Raw genomic sequence first — 20,193 nt, 5'->3', positions numbered from 1 at the left:
CCTCCGACACTGGGGGCGGCCGGTCTGAGGGGCCGGGGCGGTGCTGGAGAGCGAGCGCCGCCCGACGGCCATGGGGAACGGCGGGGCGGGAGAGGCCGCGTCCCTCCTGTGGGGCTGGGATCGCCTCCGGGGAACCGGGCTGTCCTCTGTGGAACCGGGATCTCCCTTCAAGAGCAGAGATCTCCCCTCAGGGGCTGGGATCTCCCTTGTGGAGCCGAGCTCCCCCTGGAAAGCCGGGATCTCCTCTGCGGAGCCGGCATCTCCCCTGAAGAGCAGCACTGAGGGGATGATAGCGGGCCAGCTGCCATATAATACAGTTTATATCCACGGGAGCTGGAGTCTCTGGTATCTCAACCTTCACCCTAAAACTGATTCCCGATTTTAAATACAACTCTGCGTTCGCACAGCCCTATAGGAAATAGAGAGGCTGTGTAGTCTGCAGTCTGTTTAGGAATACGGTGAGTAGACGTGGCTGTCATTCCACAATCCCTCAGCAGGACTCGCCTGTCCCGCAGTTTAGGCAGCCTCGGTGTACTGCAGTGTCACAGGTGGCGCTGAGCCCTTCCCACTCCTCATGGGACAGAGGAGGGAGAACAACCCAATGCTGAGCCCCAGAGAGATTCAGATCTAAAGAAAACATTTGGGTTTTTTCTAAAATAGTCTCTGATGCATCGCTATTAAATACACGCAGGGCTTGACTTCGGTACGGGGTGAAAGGAGTTTAGAACTCCTTAAGCACACTGGGGACAAGAGGGGAAGAAGGGGCAAGAGAGCGAGGACTTGTGCCTTTGCTATATCCAAATGCCCCATAAAGGATGGCAGCTTCGCTACAACAGACGTGGACCTGTTAAATGAATTCTCTTTTCCATCGTTTAACAATGGCCAGAGTCACAAAGCACACACTTCTAGAAAGCCAGCAGCAGAACAACGAGGGGCAAGCAGCCGGCACAAACGCTGTCAGAATGTGGAAACAAGGCGAGGAGTCAGATGCCACACAAGTCAAATAGCCACCAGGAGGTTTTACCTACAGATCTCACAATCTGTCTTGTTTCTGGTCGACTTCTTGGGATTTTTGGCTTTGCTAAATTTTCACAGGCTTGTTGGGTTGTTATTTTTCTTTTTCCCTGTGCTACTGTTTAGCTTCCCCTGATGATCAATATTGATATCGGTGGTTTTTGTTTCAAGGAGTCACCAGTGAGAGACATGATTGATTTTCACTGAGAACTCTATGAAAAACAGTGCATCTGCAAAGGATAGGCCTTCAAGGACACAGGTCCTGGAAAAAAGCCCTTTGCCAGATTATAAAGCAAGGTGGTCCTTCCTCTCTCCTAAACCCTAGTGAGGCCACATCTGGATTGGTTATTTGATATACCTTTATCAATCATGCCACTTTTTTTTTTTCCTTTTTTTTCTTTTCTTTTTTTTTCCTTTTTCTTTTTCTTTTCTGACTGCTGTTGTTACAATTTACTATGATGAGATCTACCATCATATATAAATGTTTCAGGGGCCCTGTAATTCCTCACCATCCTCTTTCTGGTCCCCTTGATCTGTGAAAGAGACATGACCAAAATCGCACATTTGTCCAGGTGAAGATGAATCTTTGCACCTTTTTTTTTTGGCATTAAAATGTTTTTTTGATGACATCCTCTGCCCCACGCTGAACTTTTTGCTGTTTGAACTGCTGCTACACTGATCAGAGGTTTAAGCTGAAAAGCTGAAAAATCTACTTTCTAGATAATTAGTAATTATATTAATATTACATCTAGGTAAACACCTTTTGTTTAACCACCACTGTGATTTTGTATGCAGGAAGAATGAAAGGAAAAACAAAAATTACTCTCATCATCACTTTGGTGCTTATTTTGCCGTAATAAAACCAAATTACCTAATAGTCTTACCCCACATGCTTAATTATACCCAAACAGTCACAGGCCAGTCAGTTCTTATGCTTTAAAATAATGTCCAAGAGCTTTTGGTCCACTTTATTTGGCAATATCTAAGTGAGACATAGGTACAAAAAAAAAAAAAAGCAGGTTTATTTATTGAAGTTAGCACAGATGCCTGATTAAAGAATAAATAGAAAGTGCACCTTTAGGCCTCGATCCTACAACCAGAACCCTTGTGCCATCTGCTCCCACCATCAGGGCCCCTGCATTGCTACAAGGACGGCTGAGAGGATGGGCTGCAGGTCTCTAGTTACACACACATCTCTAGCCCTCAGCAGGTTGCATCTATATTTGTGGGGAGCTCTTTGGAGGGGTTTCTGAGGCTCCCCGAGGTGTGCCAGACATCAAACAAACAAACAAACCAGAGCCAGCGTGGGAACATCCGTGCAGCCACTTGGGCTCAGAGCAGCAAATTCATCCAGGTTTGAGCTCTGCCAGTGGCAAGTTTGGAGACACCCAGAAGAATTCCTGCTGGCAAAACCTTCTTAGTCATCAGAAATGACTGAGGCTCCTCAGCACATACGTGCACACGCCATGCAAAGTAATTTTGTATTTGCTACTTTTTAAAATCATTGCCATAACTGATTTTCCCCTATGCAATTCTTTGCTTGGAGTTTGAATGTATTCCAGCTAATGGTTCCTCTCCCAGGTTGATTTCTGCATGCTAATGGTTCTCATTCTGGAGGTCTGGAAAACTGAGATCCCAATTCTACAATAAACCGCATATGGAAATCAGTAATTTTTTCATGAGAGCCACGGGTCTCACAAAAAAAATTACACATGAGGCCTAGCACAACATACAGAAGTTCAGAGACAGAGAGCTTATAGAGAAAACGAGGGACAAAAAGAATATGTCACAAGATTTTTGTTTCAGTTGTAATTGTCTGGTGTAAAATCATTTCCCAGTTCTATAGTTAGGGCCATGCTTACATATGTGCTATCATCCCTGCTCCCACTGTTTCTGCAGTTAATTAGAGGGTTTCATCTTTTGGAGGAGGAGAAGGTAACCAAACCTTCCCTTCGTTTCTGTATTTTGCAAAATTCTTCAGAATTCGTTTTAATTTTATCCCTTTGTACTTTAATCTTAAGCTTTCCCTTCCTATCCTATTTCTTTTCTGTTTGCACTCTTTAATCCTAAATTGTTATCTTGCAGCTTTTGCTATGTAATTTATGCTTACCTGATTTCAGGCCTTCTTCTGAAAACAGATGTGGGTTTAATTTTTGTATTTCCACTAGCAGAAAGTTAAATAAAGTTTAAGCCTAGGCCCTATTCTGGAGACAGGCTCCCCTGCATTGATTCCTTGCTGGTTAAAAGTACAAGCAGGCCTAGTGATTACACACAAATACTGCCCATGTAAGACTTGCAGAACTGGCCCTTAAAGGTTTTCCAGCTTTCTTACTGGTTTGGGTTTCATTTTCCTTTTATGCTGGCAATTTATAAGATACATCAGCCAAAAAGGTACCTAGCAGTGGTCCTGGGTAGACTGTAAATACATTTCATTATTGGGTTGTGAAATATCTCACTCAGTGGGGCTACAACCTAGAACAGAGCCTTTAATCCTTACTGCAGCTGGAATAAATACGAATGAAACGCCCTACTTTGATCAATGCTACACAGACACGTGCTCACGTGGACAACACACAACGCTCTGGCTACTCTCACTACGGCTTGGTTTTAAAGAGCACATCCATGTAAGCCTTGTCCACATCCACGGATTTCTTCTGCAGGTGCTCCGGGAGCAGCCGCCGGCCCAGCACCACGTCGTCCTTGCTGCGAGGCCGCAGGGTGCGGGCGCCCTCCAGGGCGCTGTGCACGTCCTGCAGCTTCATCTGCAGCCAGTCTTGCCTCTCCACCGTGTGCCGGTGCTCGCCCAGGTTGTGCATCAGCTGCATCTCGCTCACTGACCTCCTCCTGCAGCAAAGAAAGCAAAGAGGGAGGCCCGCGGGGGACTTGCTTGGGTTCCAGAAGTTGGCTCAAAGGTCCGAGTTTGGGAAATTTTATAAGGAATCGCAATACAGAGCTGTAGAAGCTGCCTGGCTGATTTGTAAGGCATAGAATGGCATCTGGAGGAGAGAGGGAGGGTGGGTGGTGGTTTGGTAATGGATATTGGTTATATCAGTGAGAAGGCATCAGAAGTGGGAAGTAGTTCAGTTTGGGGACAATGTTGTCCCCGTAATTTAGTTCAGCTATTGTAGAGGAGCTTAGGGTTTATACAACATTAGGTAAGTGATCAATGAAACGATGGCATTTATTCAGTGCTAGTTTTCTGTGATCACTAGAGCTAAGGAAGCAGGATTCCCTGTGGATTTGTGTCTCAGCTGGTGGATGTTCGTGTCCAAGTGTGAGTTACAGCTAGATTCTCACAGTACAAAAGATGGTCACCTGTGTAGACCCCACGAGACATGGAGCTTGTCCCATTTGAATAACAAGAGAAGATTTATACATTTTTTTCTCCCTCTACTCAGCTGCCTATTTTCAAAAAACGTGTGAGAATTCAGTGTCTGAGATCTCTATATCTGTTTCTTGAGGACAGAGTTTGGCCAGCTTAGCCAAAGGGTTCGAAAGCAGGGACAGAACTCACACACACATGCACAGACAAACCACCACGTTCTCAGCAGCAGCAAAAGCCATCCAGTGTGAGATAATGTACTTACGCCATTGGCCTTCCATCAGAGGTTGTAATAAAGCACACGGCACCTAAAATGATTGCAGCCCGGGCCAGGTTTCTTATAGAAGTCATTTTGTCTGCAAAGGTAGAAATGAACACGTGAAAAGTCTGTAATTCAAGTTATTTCTGTTCTTTCCAAACAAATTTGAATTAGAAAAAAAAAAAAGTTGAAAAACATCAGACTAGAGTTTTGGGAAAATATTTTTTTGTGAAGCGGGTTAGAGCAAGGAATGCAGATGACAGATTTACCTCTAATACTTATTTTGTGAGCAACGTATTGTTACCTCCTGGGCAACTCCATGAATTTTGGTCAGCTTTAGCTGCCCTGCACCACCACCACCACCATCACCACCACCATCATCATCATCTAGGTATCTATCTCTTGCATAATTGGGTGAAAAGCACCATGTTCTCCCAATAGCGTTATTATTATTGTCATTGCCATCATTATTATGACTTTGTAGCCTTCAAGTCCAGTGGAATACTTGCGTATATCTACTCAAATGAAAAATTTTATAGAATAAAGCTTTCTCTATTTCTCCATTTCTTTTGCATATTCTTTAGAATGAAGAGGCTGACACTTTCCTTGACAATTTTGCATAGAGGCATAACTCTGCTGAGTTGTGACAGTCCCTGTAGTTACAGAAGAGAAATCAGAATTAAGCCCCTAGTTTTTTCAAGGATAATCCTGCATTTCCTGTATGAATTCCCCTCTGATTTTTGCATCATCATCAGAACTGCAATTTGGAATATATTTTGAAAATATTTAGCACTGATGATGCTACACCAGGCAGAAGCGACACAGTTCCAGTATTAGTTTCTAGTCTAAATGTCCAGCATCAGCTGGCAGAAAAGGCATCTTTCTTTAACCTTTTAAGAAATTTGATACAGAGTAACTGAAACATAAGAGATATAAAACTCCACAATGCCATTTTTTGCAATAGTTTCTGCAACTTTGCTCTAGGTTAGAAAAGCATTTATAATACAGTCTCTTACATGACGGTATCGGTGAGGTCCTGGCAGTCCATCTAACCCAGGATTATAAATTCAGGACTTGAATTCACTTCAAAATATTGCTCATTCACTGTCTCTGACTTTTTCATTTCACAGATTTATTTCAGATAACAGAACAGTTTGATTTCGCTAATATTCACTTATTTTTTAAGATAGTCTGAAAAGAAACTTACACAGAAATGGGTAAAGAATCAAAGATAAAATATTCTAATAAGTCTTCCAGAGAACTTGGGAAAAAGTAGAGTATACTTACCAGATAGAATGTTAAAGAGATTTCTGCCTTGGGTATGTCAGCAGATGACTGTCTCTTGATGTCAAGTATATTTAAAGACCACTGAATTGGTTTAGTGGACCCCTTAAATGTAACTTGAAAATAGAGCTTCTAAGTACCTTGGAAGCCCTTTTATTGTCTCAGTTGATGTCACTGTCACACACACCCTCCTGACCCTCATGTACCCACCCTCAGATGCTTTCCTTGATTTGACATTTCATTTACAGGGTACAGAGGCCTCAACAGAAAGAAAGTCCTGGGAAGCTGTGAGGAAGTTTGACTTTTAAATTCAGAATTTTGCCCAAGATAACGTGAGCTCTGAAGCTGTTGGAAGGATTTGCAAAGAAAACTTTGAGTTGTTAAATGCAGGCAGGTAAACTTAAATGAGACACTAAGGTTAGTGATCTACAAGTGAAAGATTGCAACTAAATATTTTCACAAAACACTGAAAAGATAATACTTATAATACTTGTGAGAAATAATAATAGTCACTTCAGGTCACATACAAGGTTTCTTTGGGAAAGGAGCAGAAACCCCAAGAATGATATAGGATCAAGTTTTTAGTGAGAAGCCACTGAAAAGTTGCTGAAATGGTATTAGACCCTCACTGCTCTGTTCTACCTATATCTGTGAATAGCCCTGACTATCCCAAATGTGCTGAGTAGAATGGAGGCATTTGAAAGAACTGAGATGAAAATCAGTACTTTTTAAATTTTGGGAAAGAAATATTGAATTCTGAGTGCTTTCTAAGAAGTAGAATGTGTAAATCAGCAGTATTTTCCCATATGCATGAAGAAAGATTATTTTTGCTGCAAGATACTTTTCCTGTGTTGGATGCTTCATCTGACTTCCAGTGTACTTCTCCCCAAAAAAACCCAAGCAAATATCCACAAAGAAAAACAAGTTTCCAGCTGCACATTGTAACCCAGAATTTGTAAGATATTATTGCTTTTGCCATGAATGTTTTTTTGCTTATGTCATATTCCTGATGTATTTCAGAAAGAGTTGTAAAATTACGTGGGGAAAGGGAGGGAAGAACCAGAAACTCCAAAAAGCTCTAGATATCTCATGGTTCCCTCAGTCTATGGATTAGTGAATAAAGTGAGAAGCAGTGAAGCAATTCACTTGAACAAGTTCAAGAAAACAGAGTAAAGATAGCTTCCAGCATTATATTGTCAGCTGGCAATATCCTTCCCTAAATGCAGCATACAGGGGTTTATGGGAATATGTTTTATTAGGAGATTTGGATCTCCTGGAAACACCAGGATATTGACCTGAAGGCTAAAACATGACTAAGCTATTATTAAAGGATATTCCTAGGTATAATGTGACTAAAAATGTACAGTGCAATGGCACGACAGGTGAGGATTTTAAAGTCACCACACAGCTGGTAATGAAAAACTCCCTTTTTTTTAGATTTTACTGTAACATATGCAAAACCTTTAAAGAAACTCTCAAGGTAATTTATTTTACAGAGGCCTGGCATTCATATGGAACCTTCAGCATGTGGCAGCAAAGGCTGATGTAAAGGACAAGTGTTAGAAAATTTAGTATCATTTTTATTCAAAGGTAGCGATGGGTCCGACCTAACATTTCAAAGAAAGATGTCTTAACTTGATATCTGGAAAAAGATGCAGTTTATTTCAGGACAGTGAAGACCCAAAAATAAAAAGATTCAATATGTGCCCATTATTTGTAAACAAATAGAGCCTGCGATGGTAATTAAAGCAATTTTGCATGGCAGTTCAAAATTGGCATCGCTTTATAGGCAGAAAAAATAACTTACTTGATTTGGATTATTCTCCCTCATATCCAGAAATTATGTCATTTGAAAATACAGCTGCTAATATGTTTCCAATGTCGTCCCTATTTGCTAAACTTGGCATATCAAACGTGGGAATGACAGATAATGGCCCAAGTGAATGTAGGGGGTTTTTACCACATACTGTAATTGTTTACACTTCTGTTTGGACCCAGTGTATCCAGTGTTTAATGAGGAGCTGAAAATGGAATTGAGCTCTTTTAATGTTTCAGTCAGAGGATGATTCATGTTCAGATTCAAATTTTTCCCTGTTTTAAACATCCTTTTAAAAATCCAGATCTCTCTTGGGCACTACTGAACTGATCCCAGGAAACAAGGGCTAACATCTGCTGAACTGCTGTTCAGTAAGAGGCTTAAGACTACCCAAATTTATAGACGTTACCACAAAAAAGAAACAACAGATTGAAAAATTAAATATTATTCCTTCACTTTGAAAGGCATTTTGTGCTATTTTGTAGGCGTAATACTGTGCACATAAATACAAAAGCAAAGTATGGATGAAAAAATCTGCAAGGTTCTTAGGAATTTTTTGTGCCTACAAATGAGACCTGACCCATGGAAGATAATTTTTGCTCCTCTTGGAATAAGAAGAGGGAAAACACAGTGGATTCTGAGTTTCCATATTCTGAATGCAACAGGCTAAGAATGAGCCGGTGCAGGAATCAGTGGGTACGAGTGAACAGAGCAGTCAGGAGAATATAAACCATTAAATGTTCCAGGCACCTGCCAGGCCAGGTGCAAAGACAACTGATTCAGAAACTGGTTGCAAACTCTTGGTATAGATGTTACACTAGCAATACTGACATTTCTTCTCCTCTGGAAGATGACAAAGGGAGCATGGGCACCTTTTAGGGCCGAAATATAATAATGTTTAGAAGGTTTTAGTTCAAATATGTGACTATTTCTTCACGCACAGCAGCAAACTTTCTCAGGCTAGATCTAAGCTTGAGTAGGGTGTTCTCTTCTACCTCCACCTAAACTCACAGAATGCTATATGGAAATGAGGCAATATAATGATATATTCCCCAAAGTTTATTACAAGTAAAGCTTCTCCATGCCAGGAGGCATTACAGATGCCAGGCAGGGGCATGGCACTTCTGAGCATGAGGGAGAGGCCTGAAAAACCAAAAGTGCTGGAACCACAGTGTGGGAGGGAAGAGCTGACCACAGCCTTTTCCTCTGATAGGAGTTTTTCTTGATCAGCCAGCAAGCTACCCTTCCCTGACCTTCCCTTATAGATTGTGCAGATACCTGAACCAATTGGGCATGAAGAAATCCGTGTTGCTTTGTTTGCAGCTGGTGTGCCACTGACGTTGAATTTGTGCCGTTGGATGTAATCAGACCCCAGGGCTGAAAACAAGGGGAAAGCAATGAGATAGATTTTGCAGCCAGGTAGGTGAACAACGATTGTATTGCAAAACTCCTGAATTATTTTTAAACTTTTTTTTTTGCATATTCTATTCATTATTTGGGAAATATTATTCCACATCTTGAAATTAAACCCATCCTGAGGTACATCACTGGAATATTGTTAGAGGACACAACATTTTCTAGAATTGTACTGTTCAGTGACTAAAGCACATTTTCAAAAATTAATCATGTAATCTGGTGTATTAATATTCCTACAGAATTCTTCATTCTCTGGATTTAAGGCTTCAATGCTGCAGTCAGATTCCTGCAGTGCTATTTCCAACAGCAGGCTTTTCCCACGTTGCTTGTTCCAGAGGATAGTTCCAGATAAAATACTTTCTAACTGTAGCTATGGCTTAAAGAATATTAGTAGGTCATTGAGCAAGGGAACGAAGTAATTGATGACACACTGGATGATTGGTGAGGCAACTTTCTAAATGTGTCCAAGGAATGTTTCTGTCTTGACACAATGAAGAGCCAAAGTGACAGTCAGTAAACTCTTTAGAACTTCATTTGATTGACAAGATTTGTGGCTTTTCAAATACCACAGCAGCATGTTCAGTAATTTATGTAAGCAGTGCTGGGTATCTTCAGGTGGGATTTGGGTTCATGCAGCCACATGAAGCTTCAACCCCATGACAGTTTCCAACTGGATAGAAAACAGCACAAGGATTTTTCCAAAGATCACCTCTCACGGTTCTAATTTATGTCCAGCCTGCTTCATACAATTTGGTTTTAGCAGCTACTGGCAACTGTGCATTTGGACATAATTGCTTAGCAGTGCATCGTCTCTCCAGTTACATAAAATCGTTCACTTGAGAATCACAGTATTCCCAAATCTCCTGCTTTTCTTTCTGAGGAAAGTATATGATGATGATTTTTTTTCTAGGCTATGAGCATTCAGACAGAGATGGATTAAATGTAAACATCTCTGAGAGAAAGATCAGAGAGAGAGCAGAAGCTGGTAGATTCTAGCCCCACTCACCTCACTTTAAGTTCACTTGCTTACCTGGGGAGATGGACTGAACTCTGCCATGATAATTGTGATCCAGATTATTTATAGAGTTAAATAATTTAAATTGAACACATGCAATGAATAGTCACTTCCTTTTGCCCTCAGCGTAACTCAGCCAAGTCCAGTTTACCACAGAATTTCCCTGTTGACCTATCATGGGCATGGCAGGCTTTGCTGACGGGATCAGGAATGCACGAGTGCTCGCTCTCCACATGCCACCCTGTTCGATGGCTGCCTAGAATGTCACATAGCATTACATGGCTCTTTTGAAGACCAGATGGAGGCTCCTGCTTACCTCATCTCTCTCTCATGAGAAGAATCTGAAGCTTGGTGAAACAGCTCAGAGCAGCCTGGAGGAATGTTAAAATGGCTGTCATGAAGGAGAGCTACCTCTGAGTCTCTTCATATTTCACCGGTCAGAAACAAAAATGCCGTTGTGCATCCTGAACAATAAGAAAAGCCTTGTACACAATGGCACATTTTTAAAGTTCTGTTAGTGAATTGTACACTAAATATATAAGTATTTATAGAATTGCGAGTGGAAAGTCCAGGTTTTGATTTGGATTTTAAAGTTCTGGTGAGTTATTTTACAGCCAGTGATTAATAAATGTTAGCCCTCGTGACACTGAAACACCGTGCTGTCAATGCTCTGCTGAATTCAATGCTATAATGAACAATGCAGTACTTTTATGACCTTTTCCAGTAGATAAGAAGCTGGTACAATACTCAAAACACCTGTTGGATCATTGGGTTTTAGGAAGAATACCAAACTGGATTATGCACGTGCCTACTCACACACATCTCTAGTCATACATAGGCCAGAATATTTCCAGGCCCTTGCTGGCTCTAAGTGCTTTTTGCAGGCCTGAGTTCCCTTTCAGTGCCCTGCAGGGCACTTGGAGTTTTAACGAGGGCTCAGGTTCTTTTGTGTCATCCCTGAAACTACCATGGCTTCCCTGACAAGCCACACAAGGACACCACTTCTTGGAGCACAAGTAATCCCAGAGGGAAATGCATCTAATATTGAAACAGGGATGAGTCTAAAATCTACTCCCATTCCTTGGCCAGTCTCATGCACCTCACTCAAGACTTCAGGATTCAGGAACTTCTCTTCAGTAAAAAATCTGCACACGCAATCACATACCTACACATTCTATAAAATCAACATTTTGAAAGCATTTGGGACATCTACTATAAAAAGGTTTGAATAGTTAAATACTAGAAACAGCAGATACCTGCAAGAGTCAGGTTTGACCTACCAAAACCATTCTAAGAATGATTGTGCCAGCTCTGCATAAAAAAAACCATGAAGACTCAGGATGATACAGGGTAAAACAGGGAAGGACTGCAGGTTTTATGCAGGTAGCCACATATTTTTCTATCCTTTCTCCTGAAAAGACATCTCAAGTTCATATTCCCATATTTTTTGCAGCCACTGCAGATGAGCAGATAGCACCCAAGCAAGCAATCTGGAGCCTGATGGAATCTCACGGTAATGACAAGTGCAATTCACAAAAGGAGGATGACATTTCAGACCTTTCCTGCAATCCAGTGACTATCCTGAAAAAATCTTAGTCTACTGTCTGCTGAGAAACTCATAAACACACAGAACTGGCATAAATCATTACTTGGGTTTGGAAAGAAAACATTGTGCTGTGTGCTATATAAATGTGCAAAGAGATGCAGACTCTCTGATAATGGTGATACTAAGAACAAAAAATATGTTGTATTTAATATCGAGCTTTTCATTATTTGAGCTATAAATTACAGCAAATAAAATGCTTTATGTTATATATGAAGGACCTTGCGCCAGAAATAAACCCCTTTAAATGAAAACTTCTAGGTAGGTACTTATCAAACATTAACTCCTTAGGTATATATTTTGATATGAAGTTTCTTCACGACAATCTCTTAATGTATTTTTACATATATTTATACTATTTGCTAGAAGGACAGCACTTTTTCTGTATTTTCCCTGCTTTATTTAATACAGCCTTTTCTCTAAATTATTGGCTGAAGTATTGATATTTGTCAAAATCAAATTCTTGAACTAATAATTTTCTAATTTTAAATTCATGCATATTATTTTAATTATATATATTTTTTAAATCTTTCTGTGTTGATCAGAAATTTTCTCAAAACTAATTTTTTTCTTAGCATCTCCTGAAATATCAGTACTAACATGAAAATCTAATAGAAATTCACACAATCTAGTTCACCAAGAAGTGTAGCACCTTATATGAATGCTATACAGACTATATCAATTTAAATTTTTTTCATCTTTAATTGTTTTTTTTCTTGCCTTAACCTCCACTGAAATCTATTCATAGGTTTTGTCTCCTTCCATATGACGTTCAGGCTCTTCATCTTCATTTTCTCTGCTTTTTTGCACCACTTGCATGCACTACACATTGTCATTTTAATCTCTGCAGTTTGGACTAGGTAAATCAAAATTTGCTTAGTTTGCCCTGAGCATGAATGGCAAACTGGAATGATGAGTAATTGAGGTCCTAGCCCTGTATTCCTGTCCTTATTTTCTGTTATTCTTTTTTTTTTTTTTACACTGTGATATCCCTGTCTCATGGGATAGACTAGTGAGGGTAAGAATTAACCAATTCTGCCCAAGACATCACTTCATTTTCCATGTCTCCTAGTCATTATTAAAATGGTCACCCCTATAGAATCCACTCCTTAAATTAATTTATTCTGGGTAAAACTGTCTTAGGAACAGAGTTTTCACCATAACCCAGACAACTTTCCTCCTATTGTCTCCTCTGCCCTATTCTCACTGCCCACTACCTAAACAAATGGCTGGTTCTCAACATTTAAGAAAAGGTAACAGTGACTATCTATACACAAATGTTTGTATCTAAAAAGCAGAATCCAGAAGAGGCAGTCCAAGCCCTACACAACCCATCTATAAACAGTCCCTTCTCTTCCTGTAAGTTGTACAATTTTGTATGACTTCAAGATTGAGAACTCTGAGTACAGATTGGACTTTTTCATTAATTCTGCACCATTATCTTCCTGTAGCTGTAACAATGGGCTTCATAGTTTTACAGTGATCCCGCAAACACATCTTAGAAACAGAGAATCACGTGAAGGGAGGATCCTAAGCCATCTTCCCTAGCAGTCTTGTGAAATTATGGAGCAAAATAATTTAGGCAATTGCTGCATTAGTTTTCCCAAGATTAGTGCCCCTTCTCCTCTTTCCTACATGAGGAAACCTAAAAGGAATCTCTGTGTATGTCTGTAATATGAATGACCTGAAAACCCAAGGCATGCTCAGAAGCCGATAGGAAATAGGGCATACTAATGTGCCAACAGATGCTGAGGTGGGAGTGGATCTTGGACCCCTGAGTCTCTTCGGATCTGGGAGATCTACAGACATTTGTGATGTATAACTTCACCTGGAGCACAGGGAAGGTGGCTTGAGCTGAATGTTGTTCTGTGCTGGCATCCGTACTGTAACTGCAGGAATGGACTCTATAAATAGCCCAACCCAGTTACCTTTTTCAGAACTTCGGGGATGGCTAATCCCCAAAATAGACGAATTACATAACTCTGTTCTCTAAACATCCTCATTCGCTCTGCAAATTGGGTTCTTCGCACGCCACTTTGAAATCGGTGCATCCCTCTGGTTTACACTCAGCACTTGCAGGAGCAGCTGTTGGGTGGACACCAACCCAAAGGAGCAAATGCCAATTTTCAGCATCTGAGGATTTGGGCTTTGGTTGCAGATATTTATGAAAGAACATTTAAAAAGAACAGCAGGTCTGAAATATCAGACTATAAAACTGACTCTAAAATGCAGCTGGATGGGGTCGAAAAGGCATATTTTTGATGCACTAGGCTGGATGCACATGGCTGTGTTATATGAGGGGGAGCAAATATTCAAACAGAATGGTGCACATTTGCAAGGCTGGCCTTGAAGTTATGGTTGCACGAGAAGCCAGAGAAGTGTTTTTTTTTCCTCTGGAAAACATTAGTGTTTAGCAAGCATCATATACTTCAAATGAAGTTTTCATTTGGGAGCTCTGAAATCTGTCCTTAAAGGAGCCACTGAACCTAGAGTATACTGAGTGAAAAAGCTGTTCTTGGATCAAATTCTAACTCTAAAACTCTCAGGGCCTTCCACAGTGGAGCTGTGTGTTGGAAGTGCTTGCAAAGAGAATAGCCCAGGAGTCCTTAATGCTTGCAAATATATGCCCAGTTTCTGCCTCCTCAGGCTGAGTAATCACAGTGCCCCAGCATCCTGATTAATGTGAAGAGGGGACAGTGCATTGGAGTGGACAGATCTATGGACATGCTCAAACATGACCTCATCACACCGAGGACATCCTTAGAGAACAGTATCCTGCTGGAAAGGGTGCCCTACAGCTGTGTTATCGCTAACGCCACAACAGGTCTCTTGCTCGTGGTAATTCTCATCAAACAAAACCGGAGAGAGCTATGTGCACAAATCTCAAAGCTGAAATCTGCCTGCAATGTTAGGAAATATCACTCAAGGGTCCCTGCAGCACTCCTGTGAGTGGAGATGCCTTTCCATGGCGTCATGGTTGTGGAGATCAAAAGCTGACCTGGTTTGGTGTGAGAAGTGGCATTCCAGCCATGGGGCTGCCAGTCTACGGCTGCTCTGTTGTGTAACCTGTGCCAGCTTTCGGCACAAGGGATCTGACATCTGCAAGAGGCACAGATTTCCTCCTCTACCAGGGCTGCAACCTCATCTTCTCTTCCCTGTATTGATCTTCGTGGAGGAATTACACAAAGTTTGCAGGCTGGATTTTTAAGCTTCTTGGGTTTTACTAGGTTTTCACTTTATGTGTGTCTTATGTATTGTTTTCTTCTATTTTCTTCCCTTTAGCCTTCACTATTTTATCCATTTCTCTTGAGGTTCTCTCTGGGAATTTATTCCTAATTTATATTCAGCCCTATGGCCCCCTACATACCATATTTCTGTAGAAATATGAATAGATATTGTTCTGCTTAATTTATAACTGTTCTTTTGAAGCATGATGTAAAAACTCTTTGCAAAACTATGAACACTGATCGGAATGACTGTCATTTTTTGGATTTCTGGAGAGTCTCACACTGACAGCTGTTATTTCTGGTGCCAATCCCACCTCCATGTAATAAAACACTTCTCTGTATTATCTCACTGCACAAGTATGGTAAATACTTTGTCACAGGCATTTACTTACATCCTAGTCCTCCTGTGATGGTGAGACACAAGTGTTAGCTCAGCTTCTGTGCCTGCATTGCAAATAGCATTAGACTAACTAGGTGATGATATCACATCAATATTTTGCATTTCCGCAGAAATATCTCACTTTGGTTTTTGTTTGGGGTTTTTTGGGGGGTTTTTTGTGGGGTTTTTTTGAGTACAGACCACAAAAAAAATGCTAAGAGCATTTCAAATTCATCAGTGTTCAGAAGACACCACAGTCCATGTAACATCTTTAAAAGAAGAGGCTTTCAACTAGCTCATGTTCCACAGAAACACTTAAATACTCAGATGTCCTGTAGCTCAAAGTGCCTGCTCAAAGCAAGGTCAACAATTAATTAGACCCAGCACGCTTTATTCAGTTGGGTCTTGAAAATCTGCAAAGAAAAATATCCTGGAAGCTCTCTGGGCAACCTGTTTAATTTCCTTTGAGGCAATTTTTTTTTTTTTTCCCTTAGAATCTTCCACACTTCATGCAGCAGTGCTTTTTCCTGCCAGTCCTTGCCCAGCCTTTACTATTGAAAGCTTTATATCTTGCACTAGTCCAGCCCAAGCTGTGACTTTACAGGAACACTGAAAATGTTTGATCTGCAGTTTCTGGGCTCATCCTTCTTTGAAGCAAAGGGAAAAAAACATGTGAAAGTTATGCAGGCAACTCACTCAGACTGCAGTTTCCACCATGTCTCTGAAGCAATTGGGTTTTTTAAAGGATTCTAGGCTGAGGTAGTTACATAGCAGCTTCCAATGAAGCTTCAGGTACTGGCAGGCTGCAAGGAGATCACCCCAAAAAATACAAAGCATGGGAGAAAATAAAGAAAATATCATTTTTATATATATAGAGTGAGGTTGATTGAAAATAATGAGGTTTTAGCTGTACAAAGGAAACTGAACGAGGTATGTCAAATGCCACTTAATTATAAGGCAAGTGATGCAGTAACTAGGGAAAGAAACAAGTTATGTAAGGTGGGTAGAGGATCTTCAGTATTCAGTTTTGTTTGCACTAAGCAAAACATTGAATAGAAATAGCCTCTGTTCCAGGGGACAGTGAGCAGGTTGTATCACTCTTTGAAAAAGGCTCCTCGGGTGATCTGGTTTATTATACAACACTAAGATTTATTTAGGAGCATTTGTTGCCTGAATAATTAAAATGGAAAGCACTGCAAAAATAACCAACATAAACAAAGAAGTTCCTGCCTCACTCATCTCTCAGAATTGTTTGAACATGCAAAAAAAAAAAAGTGGTAAATAGAGAAGGTGGATCTTGAGGACAACCTGATTTAGAAATTTCTGTATTCCTAAGAATATCACATGTCGAGAGATATCATCCACCAGTGCATGAGTTTCCCACAAGGATTTTGTCCCCTCACTTTCTGTTTCCATCAGAAAAGGAATCCAAACATGGAAAAAAATATTTATGTGAAAGTATTTATGTAAAGAACACTTGTGCATCTAAATAGTTTTTCCATCAATGTGTTTTACCTCATTTAGAATTTTTATCATATGTTCCTCTGGCTGTAAGTTGGCTTTGGCAAGTTTCATAGAAAATTATTGCAGCTCAAGGACTTTCAGCAAGCGCTGGCAAAACATTCAAATACAAAAGCTTTTGAAAATCTGATGCATTTGCAGCATCTCAACAACAAGTGTTCCATTATAATTAGAATGATGCCATTAGTCATGAATATTTGCAATCAAGGGCGGATCTGCTGAGATGGAGGTATCACAAAGGTCATTTTTTGCCTAACACACACTTTTCTTGCCTCATCTTATCATTACATCTGTACATTGTAATTGATTTCTCCAGATATCTGTCTCAGAACCGGAAAAACAAAGCAAAAGTACAGAAGCTTATGCGGGAGGAGGTGTCGTTTGAATTTATCACCCCAAATCACACACGCAACAAGGAGAAGCAGCCCTCTACAATGCTCCTCTCTGTGCTCAGTGTATGCACACAGTGCATGAAATGTTGAATAATGAAGTTTGCCGACCCGAAACAGCTGGGACAACACTTCCAGGAGTTCTGTGGCAGAGGCTTCCTTCAGTGTCAGTTCAATGGACCGGATTTTCCTAGGTGGATCTTGAAAGCAGACTGCCAGTGTGTTTGGGGTTTCCATTGGTACAGTTTCAAAAGCACAGACTCTCGGGTGAGGTTTCTCTGAGAGCACTGCTCCCACAAGCCAAACGTTCTTGATGGGAGATGTTCTCTGTGCCAGTGATCTCAGAAGGAGAACCTGGCCTACAGATCAAATTCCCCAGCTCCCAGCTTTCTGTTTGGAGAGGCAAGCAGGCGTTCCCTAGTAAAGACAGTACTTTAAATGCTGGAGAGGCAGGGATGCACAGCAGGAAGCTCAGCCTCGGCAAAGGAAGCTTTTTATTAAATCGTGATATCTGATGTGAGTGTATTGACGTCATCAGTGGACTCACATTTTGTTCAAAACCACACAAGTTTAATTTTTTTTAAAAAAAAGGTCTGTAAATTGTGTCCCTGAAGAGCTGGTGACATTTTAGGGAGGCCATGGGTTTCTAAGAGACTTCCTCTAACTCTTACAGGGATAAGTTCTGGAATTTAGGGTTTAATTGACGTTTGGCCTGGGGACCTTCTTTCCTGTGGTTCTTTCTTAAGATGACATCCACAATAAAAGTTACAAGAGTCCCATGTGCTACCAGCAAGGATAGGGGTTTATCTGCTGGGGAAGTGAGAAAGAATGGTGAGAATCTTGAGGGGAAATTGCTTAGCAGCTTTACATAGATATCCTTCGATTCTTGAATATGTTAGAAAGATATTTTTCTATTACTGCTGCCCTCTCCTGGGCACAGGGGACAAGCAGGTGCACAATGAATGGGTTTCCTTCTGCTAGTGTAACTAATAATATTGGATTCCTTATTCATGTCATTGAGAAACAAGTCTCTCACATTTGTGAGAAGAAAATAGATAGCAAAAAACCCGTATTCCTAAGAAAAAAAAAAATCTGAGCAATTTGCTATTCAAATAATACAGAATATAGAATTAAAGAATCATAGAATGGATTGGGTTGGAAGAGACTTTTAAAGGTCTCTATTCCAAGAGCCCAGCCAAGGAGAGTGACACTTTCCACTATCACAGGTTGTCCAATGCCCCATCCAGCCTGGTCCTGAATATTTCCAGGGATGGGGCAGCACCAACTTCTTTGGGCAACCTGTGCCAGGGCCTCACCAGCCTCACAGGAAGGAATTTCTTGCGAATATCCAATCTAAACCTGCGATTTTTTAGTTTGAAGCCATTCCCCTCTGTCCTGTAAATAATCTTTCTCCACCTTTCTTGCAGGCTCCCTTCAGGTACTGGCAGGCTGCAAGGAGATCACCCCAAACCCTTCTCTTCTCCAGGCTGAACAATCCCAATTCTCTCAGCCTTTCCTCATAGGAGAGATGCTCCATCTCTCTGATCACCTTGGTGGCCTCTCTCTGGGCTGGCTCCAACGGCTCCATCTCCTTCCAGCACTGGGACCCCAGGGCTGGATGCAGCTCTGCAGGTGGGGTGTCACCAGAGCAGCATCACCTCCCTCACCTGCTGCCCACGCTGCTTTTGGTGCAGCCCAGGTGTGACAGGACCTTTCCACAGTCACTGTGGCAACAAAGAGAAACTGGGCCAAGTTTACCCTGCAGTAATCCTGATGAAGTCAATGAACTGTGGTTGCACAAAGGCTCAGTCTGGACTGTGATTTAGCTAATTTCTTGTTCAATTAAAGGCTTGACAGGTGAACTCCTACAGATTTAGAAAGAATGCTTCAGGATGTTACCACCTTCCTGTTGAATTCTCCTCCCAGCTGGGTCACTACAACAAATATTGAGCTGCATGAATCGGGCGTGTGAGTATTTCTAATCAGCTGCGGAGCAAAGACTGAAAGATTCCTGGACAGGAAAAAAAAAAAAAAAAAAAAAAAAAAAAAAAAAAAAAAAAAAACAGCAGAAACTGGGCCTGTATGAAACAATTTGTAAGTATCTGAGAGAAATCAGATAGAAGAAGCAGGATGTAGTGGTAGTGATTCACACGGTATCTTACACAATTGCACTTACATGGTATTCTGATGCAGTAAGGAAGTCTTAACCTCAGGAATCAGCTATCTCCAAAGATCTGTTCAGTCTTAAAACAGACTGTGCCAAACTGTTCCCAATTCAGAACTGTCACATGGTTTTCATGAAAATATAACTTCTAATCCTTTTAAAGCATGCGATTAACAAGCTTTTGAAAAAAGTTTTTCCTCCACTTTCTTAGGACTTGAGCTATATAATTTGATCCAATGTAGAAGACTTGAAAGCCTCTGATCTATGTTAAAGTAATTTTCCCACTTTCTTCTTAGTTCCTCCTCAGTCCCAGTATAAAAACCATCCCCTAAAGCCCAAGGCATGCAGAAAATAAACACCCTGACAGCTTTTTGTTTCCCAATGAGAATAAAATTTTAGTTGCATATCTTTGTGCTGGTTTCAGCTGGGGTAGAGTTAATTTTCTTTGCAGTGGCTGCTGTTGATCTGTGTTTGGATTTGTGCTGAGCACAGGGCTGATAACACAGAGATGGTTTTGTTATTGCTGAGCAGAGCTTGCACAGAGCCAAGGCCGCCTCTGCTTTTTGTGAACTACGCTGGTGAGGCAGCTGGGGGTGCCTGGGAGGGGACACAGCCAGGACAGGTGACCCCAACTGACCAAAGGGAGGGTCCAGACCATGGGGCATCATGCTCAATGTATAAAGTGAGTGTAAGAATGAGGAAAAGGGGACCATTTGGAGTGTTGGTGTTTTTCCTTCCCAACTCACCGTTACTTGTGACAGAGCCCTGTTCTCCTGGAGAAGGC

At 41.1% G+C, this 20,193-nt stretch overlaps 1 protein-coding gene across 1 annotated transcript; it reads right to left on the bottom strand.

Moving 5' to 3' along the window:
* Positions 1-3,608: 3,608 nt before the first annotated feature.
* Positions 3,609-4,687, bottom strand: PTH (parathyroid hormone). The gene is made up of 2 exons (XM_066186814.1): positions 4,602-4,687; positions 3,609-3,858 (listed from the first exon to the last, which is right to left on the bottom strand). The coding sequence occupies exons 1-2, from the start codon at positions 4,685-4,687 to the stop codon at positions 3,609-3,611; spliced, it is 336 nt and encodes a 111-aa protein (XP_066042911.1).
* Between the last annotated feature and the right edge of the window lie 15,506 nt (positions 4,688-20,193).

The sequence above is a fragment of the Chamaea fasciata genome, unplaced genomic scaffold (assembly GCF_029207755.1).
Source record: "Chamaea fasciata isolate MVZ Bird 193981 ecotype frontalis unplaced genomic scaffold, bChaFas1.0.hap1 SCAF_7, whole genome shotgun sequence".
Classification (NCBI taxonomy): Eukaryota; Metazoa; Chordata; class Aves; order Passeriformes; family Sylviidae; genus Chamaea; species Chamaea fasciata.
The sequence above is the reverse complement of the archived record's forward strand: the minus strand, read 5'-3'. Positions and strand labels throughout refer to the sequence as shown.